At 47.8% G+C, this 20364-nt stretch overlaps 1 protein-coding gene across 1 annotated transcript in view; it reads left to right on the top strand.

The window, feature by feature from the left end:
- LOC138680583 (vinculin-like) overlaps positions 1-5026 on the top strand; it is an 87407-nt gene extending 82381 nt beyond the window's left edge. The window contains exon 3 of the mRNA XM_069767930.1: positions 4706-5026. Coding sequence (XP_069624031.1) covers positions 4706-4819 — 114 coding nt within the window. The 3' untranslated portion in view covers positions 4820-5026. The remainder of the gene's footprint in view (positions 1-4705) is intronic.
- Positions 5027-20364: the final 15338 nt, after the last annotated feature.

Below are 20364 nucleotides of genomic sequence, written 5' to 3'. Positions count from 1 at the left end.
TTGGGTCCCAAGTCCATGTGCCACATCGCTGTAACTGTCGTGTGGGCCACGTTGGAGGTTCCGGAACTTTTTACAGTAAACCTCGGGTGTAAGCTGGTACTTGGCTATCAGGGCCTGCTTCATGACCTCATAGTCGTCATCCTGGTCTTGAGAGAGAGCAGCAAACGCCTCCAGAGCTTTGCCTTATAGCCCTGGGATCAGGTATCGGGCCCATTCTTCCGTAGACAGCTGGTACTGTCTGCAGGCTTTCTCAAAGGCCCGCAGAAAAGTGTCCAAGTCCCCATCCTTTTCTATCACAGGAAAGTGCTCGGGCCGGGGCTTCGGTATCTGAGTGATGCTGGGCTCACGGCTCCTGGCAGTGGAGGGCATCCCCCCTGCCGGACCATCTCCAGTTCATATTCTTGCTGGGCTTGGTGCTCGGCTCTCTCAGCCTCCCACTCGGCTCTCTCAGCCTCTCGCTCAGCTTGGGCATCCTGCTGGATCAGCTACAGACGTCCCTCATGGTCGTCAGCGGGGAGTTGTTCCAAGGCCATCAGCAGGTGGGGGTCCAATTCACCCTGGTTGCTAGTAGGGCTGGCATTCCATGGTTAGACCCCTGCTGCAGCACCACCTCTGCTTATGCTGGCTTCTGAGGCCTCTGGGCTCTGGCCGTTTTCCCGTTGCACTAGAGCCGTGACCAGTTGATCTTTGTTTTTGACGTCAATCCGCCACACCCCGCAGAGGGCAATAAGAGCTTCCTTCTTAAGCTGCTTATACCACTTTTCTCCCATCACAGCCATGGTTGCCAAATAAAAGATAGGAAAGAAAAATGAAAAGAATGGTAGGGGATAATCACCAGTACATAAAATTGTCTCAGGACTAGCAAACACTGAGTTCGTTCTCCAAACTTGTTTGCGCAGAGTCCTCGCAAGAACTCTGCAAGTTTTAGTGAGAGGAATGATTGCTCAAACCAGATCACTAATGCTCTATGATCCCACCGCTCTGCCACAAGTCACGAATCCCACCGTGCTGCCAGCAATATGCCACGAATCCCACCTTTGGCCAGCACACGGCTATCAAATGTGCAGGGGGGCTTATCTTAGTTATCCCTCCATGGCTACAATGTGATGAAAACACAAACAAGGCTATTGACCCACCAATTTACCGCAGGGGCTAATCAGTCACAGCACCCCCATCATTCATCTTATATTAAAATTTGCTTTCTAATGATACCGCACTCGGACTAGTTGGTCCACACTGTTCAGGAGAAATCTGCACTTTGTACTCGTTGTGTTTATTTGCTAGCGGTTACAGTGATAGACAGATCTACTGATGGGAATTCGCAATATGTACTCCTTAGTTTTCTAGCCAAATCAGTGGCCCAATATCTTACTATAATGGAACAAAGAACCTCATGTCTTTTGAGACAGACTAGACCAGTTTCCGCTGGTAATAGATGGGAGAATTGTCTATTGCAGCTACAGAGGTTGTAAACATTCTTGTGGCGGGAGGGAATGAGAGGTTTAGGATTCACACACACACATAGCAGCAGAAGCAAAGAGAGAAGGGGAGTCAGATCCCACAGCATGCATGATAACAGGGAAAATGCAAAATCCTACATTTTATGCATTATCGTGACAAAGCAGTCAAAGTTTCGGGACATGCTTACATCCAACGCTCACTATGTACTGAGCGGTGATTGTAGCCGTGTCTCAACCTGAGGCTGCCGAGAGGATTAAAGTTAATTTCTTTCCATAACTGAGCTTTCAATGCAGCTGCACAGTTTTATAATGCTATTAACCTGCAGATTAAACCTTTATCTGCAGGTTAATAGCGTTTACACATTTTGAATGACATTTCTATACATGTACCTTATTTAAAGGCGTTGCCCAGACTTGGGGTTATAGTCTACAGTTACTCCATGTAACGGCAGATTTGTAAATCCACACAGTGTGCAGTATATGCATTGTTAGGATTCTCTACAAGCAGGCAGTTGTGTGACTGCCAGTATGTGATTTGCATGCCTCCGACCACATTTTGGCTAGATGTGTTCGGCCTCGCTCAACACACTTGCATTAATCGAGGCCACGCCTATCTAGTCAGAATGTGGCCTGGAGTACACAAATCACATACTTGCAGTCACACAACTGCTAGCTCGCTCCTAGAGAATTGCGAACACAGCGCTATTTGAGGATTCATATGTAGAATTTTGTGTCACACAGAGTGACTAATAACTTTAATCCCAACTCTGGAAACCACTTTAGCTTGTAATAAAAGATATAGTGTCTCATGCACATGTGGATCCGTGCACTCTACATGTGTATGAAGCCCAATATCTTGCTCTACTCTCCTGGGACATGTCTTTAATAAAATTAGATTTATGTAGTGGGGGTACTGAGGCTGGCGCTCTGACTGTGAGAAGTGAGGACTTGGAGAGAGTCAAGGGCAGTGTGCTGTGATAATTTGACCTGCATCTCTACATATCTCAGGCCAGATGCACACAGCAATATTCAGGACCTTGGAAAGCACTTTATAACAAATAGCAGACTTAAATTAAATTAACCGCATGAAGAGATCCATCAAGATAAAAACAAAAAACCTTTATTGATCATATTAAAAACATACAACAAGACTGAATCCAATACACAAAACAAAGTGTCCGGTGGGAGAAGGGTGTCCGGCACTGCTAATGTGGCAATAGAATGATAGGCATATAAGAGCAGTCACATACTATGATAAATTTCACTAGAAGCCATATAGCGAAGAAACTGCAGTAAGCACAAGTAAATAGCTGAAACAAACAGGCATATGTCAGAACGGAAATGTCTATATATACAAGGGGGGGCAATAATGCCACCCAAAGCCTCTGCAATAACCTTGTTCCCGTCCCCTGGAAGAAGCTTGGGCGAAACGCGCGTCGGGGCGCTCGTGGGAGCTGGGTCTCTTGGCACGATTAGGTAATATATTATAATTCACTCCATTTGCCACGTGGTTGCCGTATTAGTAGTGGAAGCATAGTTGGTATAGCTGACCAGGTATACAAGCACGGGAACAAGGTTATTGCAGAGGCTTTGGGTGGCATTATTGCCGCCCCTTGTATATATAGACTTTTCCGTTCTGACATATGCCTGTTTGTTTCAGCTATTTACTTGTACTTACTGCAGTTTCTTCGCTATATGGCTTCTAGTGAAATTTATCATAGTATGTGACTGCTCTTATATGCCTATCATTCTATTGCCACATTAGCAGTGCCGGACACCCTTCTCCCACCGGACACTTTGTTTTGTGTATTGGATTCAGTCTTGTTGTATGTTTTTAATATGATCAATAAAGGTTTTTTGTTTTTATCTTGATGGATCTCTTCATGCGTTTAATTTAATTTAAGTCCGCTATTTGTTATAAATTGTTAGTGGAAGTGCCATCCATAGCTCACACATAGACACTTTGTGTATAACCTTGGAAAGCACTGCCTGCTGCTCCGACTCCTCTCCTACCTCCTCAGAATCATTATGCTGGCCACAGGAATGCCTCCTCTCTGCCCTCCTTTGAATCCTTTTGCAGCCTGCTCTGCCCTCTGCTCCGCCTCTTCTCCGCCCTCCTATGAATCCTTATGCTGGCTGCATCATGGCTGCTCCGCCTCCTCTCCGCCCTCATCTGAATTCTTATGCTGGCTGCATCATGGCTGCTCTGCCATCTGCTCCGCCTCCTCTCCACCCTCCTTAGACTCCTCACTACAGGCTGCATTGCTACCCAGCCTGCACACTCTGGAGGCAAAGGGCCGGATGTGGCCCATGGGCCGCAGTTTGCCCAGCCCTGTAATAGTCTATGGATGACTAATTGATTCCAGAAATAATTTTTCAATGCTTTTTTGGAGTGTTATATATAACCGAAATGTAACATAAAGCACCTAATACTGTATGGATGACTAACTAAATCCAGACAAATTTTTGAATGCATTCTTGGAGTTTTATATACCATTGAAATGTACTCTAGAGCACATAATAATCTACAGATGAGCAATATAATACCAAAAAATATTTGAATACTTTTTTGGAGTGTTATATACCACAGAAATGTACTGCAGAACACAGAATACCCTATGGATGAATAACTGAATACAGAAAAATGTTTCAAAGCTTTTTGGACTATTATGTAACATTGAAATGTACCACAGACCACATAATAGTATATGCATGAGTAATGAAATACAGAAAAATATTTCAATGCTTTTTTGGAGTGTTATCAATTACCTTTTGTGGCTTACCCTCCTTGTGGAGTGTGTCAAGGAATGCTTTCTGGACATCTGTCAAGTCACCAGTCTTCCCAATGATGTGGAGCCTACTGAACAGACTAAGGGACCTTTTTAAATGCTTAGGAAGCCTTTGCAGGTGTTTTTTGTTAATTATTCTAATTTACGGAGATAATGACTTTTGGTTTTTCATTGGCTGTAAGCCATAATCATCAACACTAACAAAAATAAACATTTGAAATAGATCACTCTGTTTGTAATGACTATGTATGAGTTTCATTTTTTGTATCGAGAACTGAAATTCACTTTTTGATGATATTCTAATTTAGTGAGAATCACTTGAATTATACCTACAGCATTAACACTGAAAGTGAAGTAACCTAATGCACATTTTAAAGCAATATTTGCTACAAAATAAAGCATATACGCATTTCTTTTTTTTTTTCATTTTGTTTTCCTTGTTTTTATCCTTAACAGAGCACTGAGAATCCTATTTATAGCAAAGAAGAGGAGGAAGTTGCTGCATTTTGTTCACAGCTAAGAAAGAAATTGCAAAGTCAAAGAGCCAAAGACACCTATGAAATCCTGTAGATGTACAATGACATGAGATGTCTCATATTGTAAATTTGTCACCCTTAGCGTCTTCTGATATTTGAGCTTTAACATGTAATTCTAGCTAATGGGGACTTAAGTAATTACATATAGTTTAAAGAGGAACTTTCATCAAATGTTTCATGTTGAACAGGACACAGGATGTAAAAGTGGCTGCAGAGCAGAATAAAATATATATATTTCTTATCTCTCGTTGCGGAGATATTAGCAAATTATTTGTCATGTAATGGGTTAACTTTTTTAAAGTCCAAGTGGGTGTTATCATTTTTTTTCTAAGGGACGGTGCTTCTTGAAATGTCCTTTTTAAAAATTGCTTTGTCCAACACCCATATCATGCATCTAAATAAAGAAACAATATATGCTTCCTTTATGTGAGATCGCATTGATGTTACGATGGAGGTTAACTATTTATGAAAGCTATCCCCTTAATCAAGTGAAATTCCAGATTATATACTTTTGCAAAATTAACAGATCCATTTGTTTTTCTATTTGTATACCTTAGCAAAATTATTATTCAAATGCATATCTTCACTGACCACAAGGTGGTGCACATGAGATTTGTATGTCCTTTACACTCTCTATTCTTTAAACTAAATATTTAATTTTTGTACAAATCTTTCTATAGATTTCATAAAAATAAGTTGCCCACTTTGTTAATTTATTTCCATATTTCTGTTTGTGACATTTCTATTTTAATTTTGCTAAAGCAGAGAACTATTGAAAAAAGAGGCTAATGCACCATTGGACTTACTGTAGTTTTTCCTTTAATACAAATAGAGCCCATCAAATTGAATGGATACTGTGTAATTGGAAGTGGAGATTAAATAGCTGATTCCCTCAGTATCTCTTACTTGACTCCTTCAGTATCTCTTACTCGATTTCATCAAAAGTAGATTATTATGGATTGCAGTCTCTGTTATATCCTGCTTAAGGGGCACACAACCATTGTTCACCGTTAAACCCCCATGTCAAGAAACAGCATTCACAATGTTCCAGACTTCTGTTATCTGTGACCAGCAGGAACACTTCTTGGCCCAAGAAGGTTTGAGGTAAAAAAAAAAAAAAGAAGAAAGCATATAATATTATTAATTACCAAAAGAAAAATCCTTTGTTCCAAAAGGGCAAAAAAAATATTGCACATAGCCAGAGGCTACTCACTCCTTTGTTTCGCTCATCTTTTAATTGAAGTGTCCTAGGGGGGCTGGCTTCATAAAATATGCCCAACCAATAGTTGACCACCAGGTAACCACCCCTTGCCTTCAAAATAGCCTTAACTCTAGATCAGGGGTGGGGAACCTTTTTTCTGCCAAGGGCAATTTAGAATTTTATAATAGTGCTCGGGGGCCGTATAAAATTAATGACTTAAACATTAGCCAACTATACACGGGACCTGAGGTACACAGCACATGTGGGGTACACGGGACCTGAGGTACACAGCAAATGAGTGGTACACAGGACCTGAGGTACACAGCACATGTGGGGTACATGGGACCTGAGGTACACAGCACATGTGGATTACACAGGACCTGAGGTACACAGCACATGTGGGGTACATGGGACCTGAGGTACACAGCACATGTGGAGTACACGGGACCTGAGGTACACAGCGCATGAGTGGTACACAGGACCTGAGGTATACAGCACATGTGGGTTACACAGGACCTGAGGTATTCAGCACGTGGAGTACACGGGACCTGAGGTATACAGCACATGTGGGTTACACGGGACCTGAGGTATACAGCACGTGGAGTACACGGGACATGATGTACATAGCACATGAGTGGTACACGGGACCTGAGGTATACAGCACATGTGGGGTACACAGCACATGGGTTCATGGGACCTGAGGTACACAGCACATGGGTGGTACACGGGACCTGACGTACACAGTACATTGGTGGTACACGAAGTCTGAGGTACACAGCACATGGGTGGTACACGGACCTGAGGTATACAGCACATGGGTGGTACACGGAGTCTGAGGAACACAGCACATGGGTGGTACACGGGACCTGAGGCATACAGCACATGAGTGGTACACAGAGTCTGAGGTACACAGCACATGGGTGGTACACGGGACCTGAGGTATACAGCACATGGGTGGTCCACAGGACCTGAGGTACACAGTACATTGGTGGCACATGAAGTCTGAGGTACACAGCACATGGGTGGTACACGGGACCTGAGGTATACAGCACATGGGTGGTACACGGAGTCTGAGGTACACAGCACATGGGTGGTACACGGGACCTGATATACAGCACATGGGTGGTCCACAGGACCTGAGGTACACAGTACATTGGTGGCACATGAAGTCTGAGGTACACAGCACATGGGTGGTACACGGGACCTGAGGTATACAGCACATGGGTGGTACACGGAGTCTGAGGTACACAGCACATGGGTGGTACACGGGACCTGAGATATACAGCACATGGGTGGTCCACAGGACCTGAGGTACACAGTACATTGGTGGCACACGAAGTCTGAGGTACACAGCACATGGGTGGTACACGGGACCTGAGGTATACAGCACATGGGTGGTACACGGAGTCTGAAGTACACAGCACATGGGTGGTACAGAGTCTGAGGTACACAGCACATGGGTGGTACACGGGACCTGAGGTACACAGCATATGGGTGTATGTGTACAGCACATGTATATAATGTATGTATGTCTGATGTGTAATGTATGTATGTGTGATGAGTAGTGTTGAGCATTCTGATACCGCAAGTATCGGGTATCGGCCGATATTTGCGGTATCGGAATTCCGATACCGAATTCCGATATTTCCCGCGTATCGGATACCGGAATCGGAAGTTCCCAGAATTCAAACTGAACGCAGCAGCCAATGAGGAATGAATGGAGGTGTGGGCACATCCTGTTTAGCATGGTGGGCATGTAAGTACTGGCAAGGCTGTGATTGGCTGCTGAAATGATGTCACTCTGCACTATAAAAAACGCTGCCGCCATTTTGCGCTCACTCTGCTGTGATTTCAGTTAGGGACAGGACGCTGTGTTCTAACTGAGGGCCAGTTGAGATAGCTAATTGCTTTATTTTCCTTTCCCAAGGCTAATTTAGCAAAACGCTGTGTGTTCTTCACTGTTCACCTTGCTCTTGCCTTGCAGCGCTGTTTTAACAGCGTTCTGCAAGGTCTGTGTGTGTGTGTGTGTGTGTGCAGCTCACTCTGTAGTCTGTGTGCAGCCATATACCCGGTTGTATTCAGCTCAGGGGGGGTTCACACTGCCTCACACAGTTGTCCTTTTTTGCTCATAGTGCAGCCTGCTGCACATTTTTTCTCAAATTTCCTATTAGTGTTTTTCCACCCGTCTCCAGCTAAATTGTGGAAAAACACTACATAGGATAACCTAGAGGGGGGTTTTTGGGCCTTGCAGCGCCGTTTACGGCTGTCTGCACGGTCTCCGTGTGAGCCCAGCTCGCCCTGTAGTCTGTGTGCAGCCATAGCCGGTTGGATTCAGCTCAGGGTTCGTTACTGCCTCATACCTTGAAAAAAATTTCCCTTTTTTTCAAATAGTGCAGCCTGTTTAAAATTTTAAAAAAAATTTCCTATTAGTGTCTTTCCACCCGTCTCCAGCTAAATTGTGGAAAAACACTACATAGGATAACCTAGAGGAGGGTTTTTGGGCCTTGCAGCGCCGTTTACGGCTGTCTGCACGGTCCCCGTGTGAGTTAAACTTGCTCTGTAGTCCGATCTGCAGAAAAAAAAAAAAGGAAAGTTCACCAAACACAACTTAACACTTGTGTAGGCCACATTTGAAAAATAATAAAGTTTAGTCCACACTTTACAACATTAGTGTTTCTTACATCTGCTAGGAGGAGCATTTCAGGAATAAGCACACTAAGGCCTTAGTACTTTTCTGCTTATCTTTATCTGTCAACCAAGATGAAGAGGGCAGGGAGTAAGGCACGTGGGCGCGGAGCAGGGAGAGGAGCAGGGAGAGGACGTGGTGATTCTGTGCCTGCTGCGGGCACCGGTGACTCGTCGTCACTCAGTTTCAGCAGGGAACAGTCCTTCATGCGCAGCTTTGTCGGAGAGCGCCGTGCACCGCTGCTGCGTGAAGACCAAATTGAAGCCGTTGTCGGGTGAATGGCAGCTAACGCCTCGGCATCGACTTCAGTTAGTGCCACATCCTCTCAGGCACAGAGCACTGGAGAGCAGCCATCTGTCTCTTCATCACCTGCCAAATTGGCCAGGCAGTCAGAGAGCCCAGGACAGGAGCCGTCTCTACTTCTGTTCTCTGAATCTCTTGGCTTGGAAACAGGGGGCCAGCCAAGCAGCATTGGAGAAATGGAAGAAGAGGCAGTGTGCAGTGATGCCCAACAGCTTTGTCTCTCTGACTCTGAAGAGGCGGGTGGGCCAGTGCCTCCGGTGACCACAGCGCAGTACGCATCTGATGATGAAACTCAGGTGCCGCTTTCTGGTGCGTACTGTGCTGCCGAGACTACCCAGGAGGAGCAGTTGGTGGCAGAGGGTAGTGGAGATGATGAGGTCGTTGACCCATCGTGGCGTGAGGAACAGGAAGGTGGTGGGAGCAGCTCTGAGGAAGAGATTCCCCTTACGGGCCAAAGAGGGAGAGGGAGGGGGAAGACTGCGGAGCCTGTAGCCTCCACTTTGGCACCCGTTAGGAGCCTGTCTCTTTCCAAAGCCAAAAAGGGCGCTCCCAAGACTTGCAGTGCCTGGTCCTTTTTTGACACAGTTGCAGATGACATTTGTTTTGTCAAATGCAAGCTGTGTCATCAGAAAGTAAAAAGAGGGAAAAATGTCAGCAACCTCAATACCACAAATATGTGGAAACATGTGCGGACCAGGCACGCGGTGGAGTTACAGAAACACACTGAAGATGTAGGCCAACCAACAGTGGCAGCTACCACCTCTTCAGCTCGTGTTGCCTCTTCCTCCATCTCACGCACAGCTGGTTTGGCTTCCTCCCAGGATCGCCATGGAAGAACCTCTGGCACTGTTGTCCAGAGACCTTGTGTAATTCTACCCACAGCACCACCTTCCCAGTCATCCTCACACTCCCAGTCTACTCTACAGCCATCGGTAGTACAGGCATGGGAGAAAAGGCGGGCATTCTCGGCCAACCACCCCCGAGCACAGGCTCTGAATGCAGGCATTGCCATACTGTTGTCCCTGGAAATGCTCTCATTCAGGCTGGTGGAGACTGACAGCTTCCGTGACTTGATGGCATTGGCAGTCCCACAGTACAAGGTGCCCAGCCGCTTTTACTTCAGCAGGCAAGCTGTCCCTGCCCTGCACAGGCATGTTGAGGGAAACATAAAACATGCGCTACTGAACGCCGTCAGTAGCAAGGTCCACCTCACCACCGATGCGTGGACCAGTCAGCATGGACAGGGGCGATACGTTTCCCTCACTGCCCATTGGGTTAATGTTGTTGAGCCAGGTACAGATCGTGCGAGTGGCGCAGGACGTGTCCTGCCCACTCCAAGGATTGCAGGAATCCAGTCTGTACGCATTGACTCCTCCTCTTACACAAGTTCCTCAGAATCATCTCTGCAGGAGCCGTCACAGTCCACCTCCACATGGACCCGTGAACGTTTACCTATGACCGACATGAGCACAGCCGTGGCCAAACGTCAGCAGGCCGTCTTGAAACTAGTTTCATTGGGGAATCGAAGCCACACAGCGCAGGAGCTCTGGAATGCCATCAAGCAGGAGAGCGATGTGTGGTTACTGCCAGCAAATCTCCAGCCAGGCATGGTAGTGTGTGACAATGTCTGAAATCTGGTGGCAGCTTTGGCCCTTGGCAACCTCACTCACATCCCATGTCTGGCACATGTGCTCAATTTGGTTGTGCAGAGTTTTCTGAGGGACTATCCGGATCTTGATGCCCTGCTGCACAAGGTCCGCCTAGAGTGTGCTCACTTGCGGCGTTCCAGCTTGGCAAGATCCCGCATTGCTGCTCTGCAGCGCCGATTCCGCCTTCCGGAACACCGCATCATATGTGACCTACCTACCCGGTGGAATTCCACGTTACATATGTTGGAGCGGTTGTGTGAGCAGCAGCAAGCAGTTATGGAGTACCAGCTGCATCAGGCGCAAAGAAGTCGCAGTCAGCGCCGATCAGACTTCACAACCACAGAGTGGGCCACTATGAAGGACGTCTGCCAGGTTTTGCGTCCTTTTGATTATTCCACGCGGATGGCAAGTGCAGATGATGTACTAGTCAGCATGAATGTCCCCCTTATCTCCCTGCTTTAGCAAACTTTGCAAGGGTAAAGGGATGATGTTGTGGAAGAGGTGGAGGATGAGGAGTCACCTTTTCCATCAGCTTCTGGAGAGTCAGCGCCACGTGGTTCCTCACAAAGGGGTACGCAGGGGCCACTTTGTGAGGAGGATGAGGAGGAGTCAATGGAGGAGGAAGAGCTCCGTCCAGAGGAGGGAGCGACACAATTGTCCAGTGGTCAGTGTGTACAGCAAGGGTGGGGTGATGACGAGCGGGCAGAGATCATGTCTCAAGCAGGGGACAGCGTTTCTGGGCCAGTTGGCACTCTGCAGCACATGGTGGAATTTCATGCTGCAGTGCCTGAGAAACGACCGCCGCATCGACCACATTCTCAACATGCCTGATTATTGGGTGTTCACCCTCCTCGATCCTCGCTACCGGGACAACGTCCAAAACCTCATACCAGCGTTGACCCGGGAGCGTAAATTGCGGGAGTACCACGACACACACTGATGAATTCCATCATCTTCTCCAGTCCAACTGAGAGGAGTGCTGCTAGTGCTTTACAAAGCAGCTCAGTGCGTCGAGGCAGTGGGGGAGGCTCTGCCCAAAGAGGGAGCAGAAGCAGTGCCTCTGCCCAAGGCAAGCCCAGTATGGCACAACTCTGGCACACTTTTGTGTGCCCGCCCCAAATGTCTACACCATCACCGGCGGCTCCAGTCAGCAGGAGGCAACGGTTCCGTCAGATGGTGACAGACTACATGGCTTGCCCTCTTACTGTACTCCCAGACGGCTCTTCCCCGTTCAAGTTTTGGGTCTCTAAGCTGGATACATGGCCAGAGCTAAGCCAGTATGCATTGGAGGTGCTGGCTTGCCCTGCGGCTAGTGTCTTATCGGAACGTGTCATTAGTGCCGCAGGTGGTGTACTAACAGACTGTCGCATGCGACTATCCTCCGATAACGTTGACCGGCTTACTTTCCTGAAAATGAACCAGGCCTGGATCTCGCAGGAATTTGCCACTCCTCTGCCTGATTAAGTAATTGGGTGTCATCCAGGTCTCCTGATGTGTTCATCTTTCTACCACCTGAACTATTCCTGGGCTCCAACACCGCCAGTTGCGGCTCAGAAGTGCAGGCTGCACAGTAAAAACATACGACCCAGTGTTATTGGGTTTCAGTAACGTCTGCTGATCCCCAGCTGTGTAGCCGGCAATGTGTCCTGCGACCGCCATGCTGGCACAACAACCTAAATGTAAGGGAACCTGTCCCCCCCCGGCGTTTGTTACTGAAAGAGCCATCTTGTGCAGCAGTAATGCTGCACAAGGAAAAGGTAGCTCTTTTATTTTAGCTCCTTGCACACGCAGAACTTAACACTTATAAAATGTGTTCACTGATACCGTTAAACCGTCCCGGAGCTGGGACTTTCCTTCGTAATGTGACGCAGCACAGCCGTCATTCCTACCCCCTTGGTGCCATGCGCTGCCTCCTCAACGTTGTTTTAAGCTGTCACGGAGCCTGCGCTGTTCTGTTATCCCTTGGCCATGCCCTATTTGCGCTGCCTGTCTTCTGACATAATTTGGTGTCAGGCTGGCTGCGCCTGTGCGGCCGCGCTGCCCGAGATCCCGCCTCGCAGTGTCTTCTGATTGAATCACACTGCGGGCCTTGGATCCATGGGCATGCGCAGTGCATATCTTCCCCTCGGGCTCTCGCTCATCTCCCTCCGCCTTCTTTAGACTGTGCGCCGTCAGCTGATCCCTAATAGCATGCCACGGCCGTGACACCGCACAGTCTGAAGAAGAGGGAAGGAGGGGAGTGAGAGTCGAGGATATGCACTGTGCATGCCCATGGATCCAAGGCCCGCAGTGGGATTACGTTAGACGACACTGCGAGGTGGGATCTGGAGCAGCGTGGACGCACAGGCACTGACAGCCTGACACCAAATTATGTCAGAAGACAGGCAGCGCTAATTTGGCATGGGCAAGGGATAACAGAACAGCGCAGGCTCCATGACAGCTTAAAACAACGCTGAGGAGGCAGCGCACAGCACCAAGGGGATAGGAATGACAGCTGTGCTGTGTCCCATTACGAAGGAAATTCGCACCTCCGGGACGGTTTTACGGTATAAGGGGACACATTTTTAGTGTTTACTTCTGTGTTTGCAAGGAGCATAATTAAAGGAGCAACCTTTTCATTTTGCATCCTTAGTACTGCACAAGATGGCTCTTTCAGCTACAAACGTCTTGGGGGGGGGGGTTAATGGTTCCCTTTCTACTTGCTCCAATCAGGCTTCGGCCTACACTCTGTTCCTCTGCTCCTCCTGCTGTCCCTGGGCTCTAACACCGCCAGTTGGTGCCTGGAAGTGCTGTCTGCACAGTCAACAGTCGCTCCTCTGTTATTGGGGTTCAGTAACGTCAGCTGATCCCCAGCTGTGTGTGCAGCAATACCTCCAATCTGCTCCTCCTGCTGTCCCTGGGCTCTAACCCCGCCAGTTGGTGCCTGGAAGTGCTGTCTGCACAGTCAACAGTCGCTCCTCTGTTATTGGGGTTCAGTAACGTCAGCTGATCCCCAGCTGTGTGTGCGGCAATACCTCCAATCTGCTCCTCCTGCTGTCCCTGGGCTCTAACCCCGCCAGTTGGTGCCTGGAAGTGCTGTCTGCACAGTCAACAGTCGCTCCTCTGTTATTGGGGTTCAGTAACGTCAGCTGATCCCCAGCTGTGTGTGCGGCAATACCTCCAATCTGCTCCTCCTGCTGTCCCTGGGCTCTAACACCGCCAGTTGGTGCCTGGAAGTGCTGTCTGCACAGTCAACAGTCGCTCCTGTTATTGGGGTTCAGTAACGTCAGCTGATCCCCAGCTGTGTATCCGGCAACGTGTCATGCGACCGCCACGCTGGCACAACTAAAATGTAAGGGGACCTGTCCCCCCCCCCCCTAGGCGTTTGTTACTGAAAGAGCCACCTTGTGCAGCACTAATACTGCACAAGGAAAAGGTCGCTCTTGAAATTATGCTCCTTGCAAACGCTGAACTACACACTCATGTAATGTGTCCCCTCACACCGTCCAACCGTCCCGGAGGTGGGACTTTCCTTTGTAATGTGACGCAGCACAGCCCTCATTGCTACCCCCTTGGCACCGTGCGCTGCCTCCTTAGCGCTGGTTGATTCCGTCATGGACCCTGTGCTGTTATGTTATCCCTTGGCCATGCACAGTTTGCGCTGCCCGTCCTCTGACATCATTTGTTGTCGTCCTGGCTGCGCCTGTGCGTCCACGCTGCCCGAAATCCCACCTCGCAGTGTCGTCTAATGTGATCCCACAGTGGGCCTTGTATCCATGGCCATGCGCAGTGCATATACTAGCCTCTCACTCCCCTTCTTCACGCTTCTTCAGACTAGGCGGCGTCAGCTGATCCCTAATAGCATGCCACGGCCGTGACGCCGCACAGTCTGAAGAAGCAGGAAGGAGGGGAGTGAGAGGCGATGATATGCACTGCGCATGCCCATGGATCCCTGGCCCGCAGTGGGATTACATTAGATGACACTGCGAGGTTGGATCTCGGGCAGCTTGGACGCACAGGCACTGCCAGCCTGACACCTAAATGATGTCAGAAGACGGGCACCGCTAACTGTGGATGGCCAATGGATAACATTACAGCGCGGGCTCCGTGACAGAACCAAACAACGTTGAGGAGGTGGCGCACGGCACCAAGGGGGTTGGAATGACGGCTGTGCTGTGTCACATTACAAAGGAAAGTCCCACTTCCGGGACGGTTTGAGGGGATACATTATATGAGTGTGTACTTCAGCGTTTGCAAGGAGCATAATTTTAGGAGCCACCATTTTCCATGTGCAGTATTACTGCTGTACAAGATGGCTCTTTCAGCAACAAATGCCTGGGGGGGGGGGGTTAAAGGTTCCCTTTCAACTTGCTCCACTGCAGGCTTCGGCCTACACTCTGCTCCTCTTTGATTCCCTGGGTTTCAACACTGTCAGTTGCCACCTGGAAGTGTTGTCTACACAGAAAAAACACTAGCTGATGTGTCAGTGGGGTTCAGCACCGCCAGCTGTTCCCCTGCTGTGTAGTCGGCAACGTGTCCAGCACAAGCCACGCTGGCACAACAGACCAAAAGCTGCCACCAGTGCAGGCCTCGGCCTACACTCTGCTCCTCTCCTCCTCCTGCTGCCCCTGGGCTCAAACACCGCTAGTTTTTGCCCGGAAGTGCTAGCTGCACAGAGAACAACAGTCAATGTGTCAGTGGAGTTCAGCAACGCCAGCTGTTCCCCTGCTGTGTAGCTGGCAACGTGTCCTGCAAACGCCATGCAGGCACCTGAACTGAAATTAAAGGGAACCAGGCCCCACCCCCCCAGGTGTTTCTATGTATAACAGCCACCTTGTACAGCAGTACTGCTGCATTTGTACAAGGTGGCTGACTTTTTCTCCTTGCCCACGTTTAATTAAACACGTACTAAATGTGTCTCATTGAGACCATTCCACTGTCCCTGAGGTGTGACTTTCCTTTCTAATGATACGCAGCACCACCCTTGGTAGCGCTTCCCGTCTTGTGACATCATTGGTTAGCTGGCTGCGCCTGTGCGTCTGCCCTGCTCGAAACAACTCCCCTCGGTGTCTTATTTTTTTGGACAGCGAGGGTGTGATTGATGGGCATGTGCAGTGCATATGTTTGCCTGTGTTCACACATCTCCTTCCGCCTTCTTCAGACTGGGTGGCCTCATGGCCGCGGCATGCGATAAGGGATCAGATGAGGCCGCCCAGTCTGAAGCAGGTGTAAGGACATGTGTGAGCGGCAAACATATTTACTGCACAAGGCCACGAATCCCAGCCACGCAGTGTGATTTTTTGAAAACACACTGCGGGTCTGGGTTTCATGGCCATCGCTAACCGCACCGGCCAACATGAAATGATGTTGGCAATCGAGAGTTGCTAGCCATGAAGTGGGCATTCGAGGAGTGGCGTCATTGGCTTGAAGGAGCTAACCATCGCGTGGTGGTCTTGACTGATCACAAAAACTTCACTTATCTCGAGTCTGCCAAACGGTTGAATCCTAGACAGGCTCGTTGGTCGCTGTTTTTCTCCCGTTTTGACTTTGTGGTTTCGTACCTTCCGGGCTCTAAAAATGTGAAGGCGGATGCCCTGTCTAGGAGTTTTGTGCCCGATTCTCCGAGTTTGCCTGAGCCGGCGGGTATTCTCAAAGAGGGGGTAATTTTGTCTGCCATCTCCCCTGATTTGTGGCGGGTGCTGCAAAAATTTCAGGCTAATAGACCTGACCGTTGCCCAACGGAGAAACTGTTTGTCCCTGATAGATGGACGAATAAAGTTATCTCTGAGGTTCATTGTTCGGTGTTGGCTGGTCATCCTGGAATCTTTGGTACCAGAGATTTGGTGGCTAGATCCTTTTGGTGGCCGTCTCTGTCGCGGGATGTGCGTTCTTTTGTGCAGTCCTGTGGGATTTGTGCTCGGGCTAAGCCCTGCTGTTCTCGTGCCAGTGGGTTGCTTTTGCCCTTGCCGGTCCCGAAGAGGCCTTGGACACATATCTCTATGGATTTTATTTCGGATCTCCCCGTCTCTCAAAGAATGTCGGTCATTTGGGTGGTTTGTGATCAGTTCTCTAAGATTGTCCATTTGGTGCCCTTGTCTAAATTGCCTTCCTCCTCTGATTTGGTGCCATTGTTTTTCCAGCATGTGGTTCGTTTACATGGCATTCCAGAGAACATCGTTTCTGACAGAGGTTCCCAGTTTGTTTCGAGGTTTTGGCGAGCCTTTTGTGCTAGGATGGGCATTGATTTGTCTTTTTCCTCGGCTTTCCATCCTCAGACAAATGGCCAGACTGAACGAACCAATCAGACCTTGGAAACATATCTGAGATGTTTTGTTTCTGCTGATCAGGATGATTGGGTGTCCTTTTTGCCTTTGGCCGAGTTCGCCCTTAATAATCGGGCCAGCTCGGCTACTTTGGTTTCGCCGTTTTTCTGCAATTCTGGGTTCCACCCTCGTTTCTCTTCAGGGCAGGTTGAGTCTTCGGACTGTCCTGGTGTGGATACTGTGGTGGATAGGTTGCAGCAGATTTGGACTCATGTAGTGGACAATTTCACTTTGTCCCAGGAGAAGGCTCAACGTTTCGCTAACCGCAGGCGCTGTGTGGGTCCCCGACTTCGTGTTGGGGATTTGGTTTGGTTGTCATCTCGTTATATTCCTATGAAGGTTTCCTCTCCTAAATTTAAGCCTTGTTTCATTGGTCCACATAGGATTTCTGAGGTTCTTAATCCTGTGTCTTTTCGTTTGACTCTTCCGGCTTCTTTTTCCATCCATAACGTGTTCCATAGGTCATTGTTGCGGAGATACGTGGCACCTGTGGTTCCATCTATTGATCCTCCTGCTCCGGTTTTGGTTGAAGGGGAATTGGAGTATATAGTGGAGAAGATTTTGGATTCTCGTGTTTCGAGACGGAAACTCCAGTATCTGGTTAAGTGGAAAGGTTATGGTCAGGAAGATAATTCCTGGGTCTTTGCCTCTGATGTCCATGCTGCCGATCTGGTTCGTGCCTTTCATGTGGCTCATCCTGGTCGGCCTGGGGGCTCTGGTGAGGGTTCGGTGACCCCTCCTCAAGGGGGGGGGGGTACTGTTGTGAATTCTTTGGCCAAGCTCCCTCCTGTGGTCGTGAGTGGTACTTCGGCTGGTTCTGTCTATGAGCTTCCTTTGGTGGATGAGAGTGGTACTGCGGCTTCTGAGTTTCCTTCCTCAGGTGATGAGGTTAAGTCGTTAGGTGCTGCTCTATTTAACTCCACCTGGTGCTTTGATCCTGGCCTCCAGTCAATGTTCTAGTATTGGTCTTGCTTCCTCCTGGATCGTTCCTGTGGCCTATCTATCCTGCATAAGCTAAGTTCTGCTTGTGTTACTTTTGTTTGCTATATTTTCTGTCCAGCTTGCTATATTGGTTTTTCTTGCTTGCTGGAAGCTCTGAGACGCAGAGGAAGCACCTCCGTACCGTTAGTCGGTGCGGAGGGTCTTTTTTCCCCTCTGCGTGGTTGTTTGTAGGTTTTTGTGTTGACCGCAAAGCTATCTTTCCTATCCTCGGTCTATTCAGTAAGTCGGGCCTCACTTTGCTAAATCTATTTAATCTCTGTGTTTGTATTTCATCTTTACTCACAGTCATTATATGTGGGGGGACTGCCTTTTCCTTTGGGGAATTTCTCTGAGGCAAGGTAGGCTTATTTTTCTATCTTCAGGGCTAGTTAGTTTCTCAGGCTGTGCCGAGTTGCATAGGGAGCATTAGGCGCAATCCACGGCTACCTCTAGTGTGGTGTGATAGGATTAGGGATTGCGGTCGGCAGAGTTTCCACGTCTCAGAGCTCGTCCAATGTTTTTGGTAAATGTCAGGTCACTTTGTGTGCTCTGAACTTCAAGGTCCATTGTGGTTCTGAATTACCTGTTCATAACAGACCACCAGAAGTCTTCCTAGATCTGGCCGTCGAGCCAAACTGAGCAATAGTGGAAGAGCCTTGGTGAGAGAGGTAAAGAACCCCAAGATCACTGTGGCTGAGCTCCAGAGATGCAGTAGGGAGATGGGAGAAAGTTCCACAAAGTCAATTATCACTGCAGCCCTCAACCAGTCAGGCCTTTATGGTAGAGTGGCCTGACAGAAGCCTCTCCTCAGTCCAAGATATATGAAAGCCCGCATGGAGTTTGCTAATAAACACATGAAGGACTCCCAGACTATGAGAAATAAGATTCTCTGGTCTGATAAGATGAAGATAGACCTTTTTGGTGGAGAAAATCAAGAATTGTTCATCGCCTGCCCAATACAATCCCAAGAGAGAAACATGGTGGTGGCAGCATCATGCTATGGGGGTGTTTTTCAGCTTCAGAGACAGGATGACTGATTGTCATTGAAGGAAACACGAATGCGGCCAAGTACATAGATATCCTGGATGAAAACCTCTTCCAGAGTGCTTTGGACCTCAGACTTGGCCGAAGGTTCACCTTCCAACAAGACAATGAACCTAAGCACACAGCTAAAATAACAAAAGGTGTGGCTTCAGAACAACTCTGTGACCATTCTTGACTGGCCCAGCCAGAGCCCTGACCTAAACCCAATTGAGCATCACTGGGGAGACCTGAAAATGGCTGTCCACCAACGCTCACCATCCAACCTGACGGAACTGGAGAAGATCTGCAAGGAAGAATGGCAGAAGATCCCCAAATCCAGGTGAGAAAAACTTGTTGCATAATTCCCAAGACGACTCATCGCTGTACTAGCTCAAAAGGATGCTTCTACTCAATACTGAGCATGTGATATTTCAGTTTTTCTTTTTTAATACATTTTCAAAAACTACTACATTTCTGTTTTTTTATTTTTTTAGTCAAGATAGGGTGCAGAAAGTACATTAATGATAAAAAAATGAACTTTTTTGAATTTACCAAATGGCTGCAATGAATAATAATAATCTTTATTTTTATATAGCGCTAAAATATTCTGCAGCGCTTTACATACATTATCATCGCTGTCCCCGACGGGGCTCACAATCTAAATTAAACAGAGTGAAAAATTTAAAGGGGTATGAATATTTTGCGCACCGAGTGTACATTCTTTAAATGGGATATAGTCAGCAGTGGGGTACCGCAGGGATCTGTGCTAGGACAAATTCTTTTTATCCTCTTTATTAATTACCTCGTGGATGGCATTGAGGGCAAAGTGTTAGTCTTTGCTGATGACATTGGACACTGAACTACGTAGGATTTTTAAATCTGACCTTGACATTACACCATTGCAAAAAAGGATGCCTGAATGGGCAAACACTTGACAAATGAGGTTTAATGTAGATAAATGTAGAGTAATGCACCTGGGACGAAGTAATCCCATTGCTAAATATACATTAAATGGGAGTAAGCTTGGGAATACAGAGTAGTAGAAGGACTTGGGTATTCTGGTTACAAGTAAGCTGAGCAGTAGTATTCAATGTCAAGGAGCAGCCACAAAGGCAAACAATATTTTAGGGTGTATAAAAGGAGAGGTAAAATCCCCAAATCCCAACATATTGTTACCCCTCCATAAATCACTTGTGAGGCCATTTCTAGAATATGGAATCCAGTTTTGGGCTCCACAGTTCAAAGACGGGCAACTAGATTATTATAAGAGATAGAAAGCCTCTCATATGAGAGGATGGAAAAGTTGGCTTTGTTTAGCTAAGGCTACTTTCACACATCAGGTTTTTTCATTCCGGCTGATTATGGCTTTTTTGTGAAAAACCGGAACCGGCAAAAATAAAAACCAAAACCGGTTTTTCCCGATTGACTTGTATT

Source organism: Ranitomeya imitator, chromosome 5 (genome assembly GCF_032444005.1).
Source record: "Ranitomeya imitator isolate aRanImi1 chromosome 5, aRanImi1.pri, whole genome shotgun sequence".
NCBI classification, from domain to species: Eukaryota; Metazoa; Chordata; class Amphibia; order Anura; family Dendrobatidae; genus Ranitomeya; species Ranitomeya imitator.
This window is presented reverse-complemented; position numbering and strand designations above follow the sequence as displayed.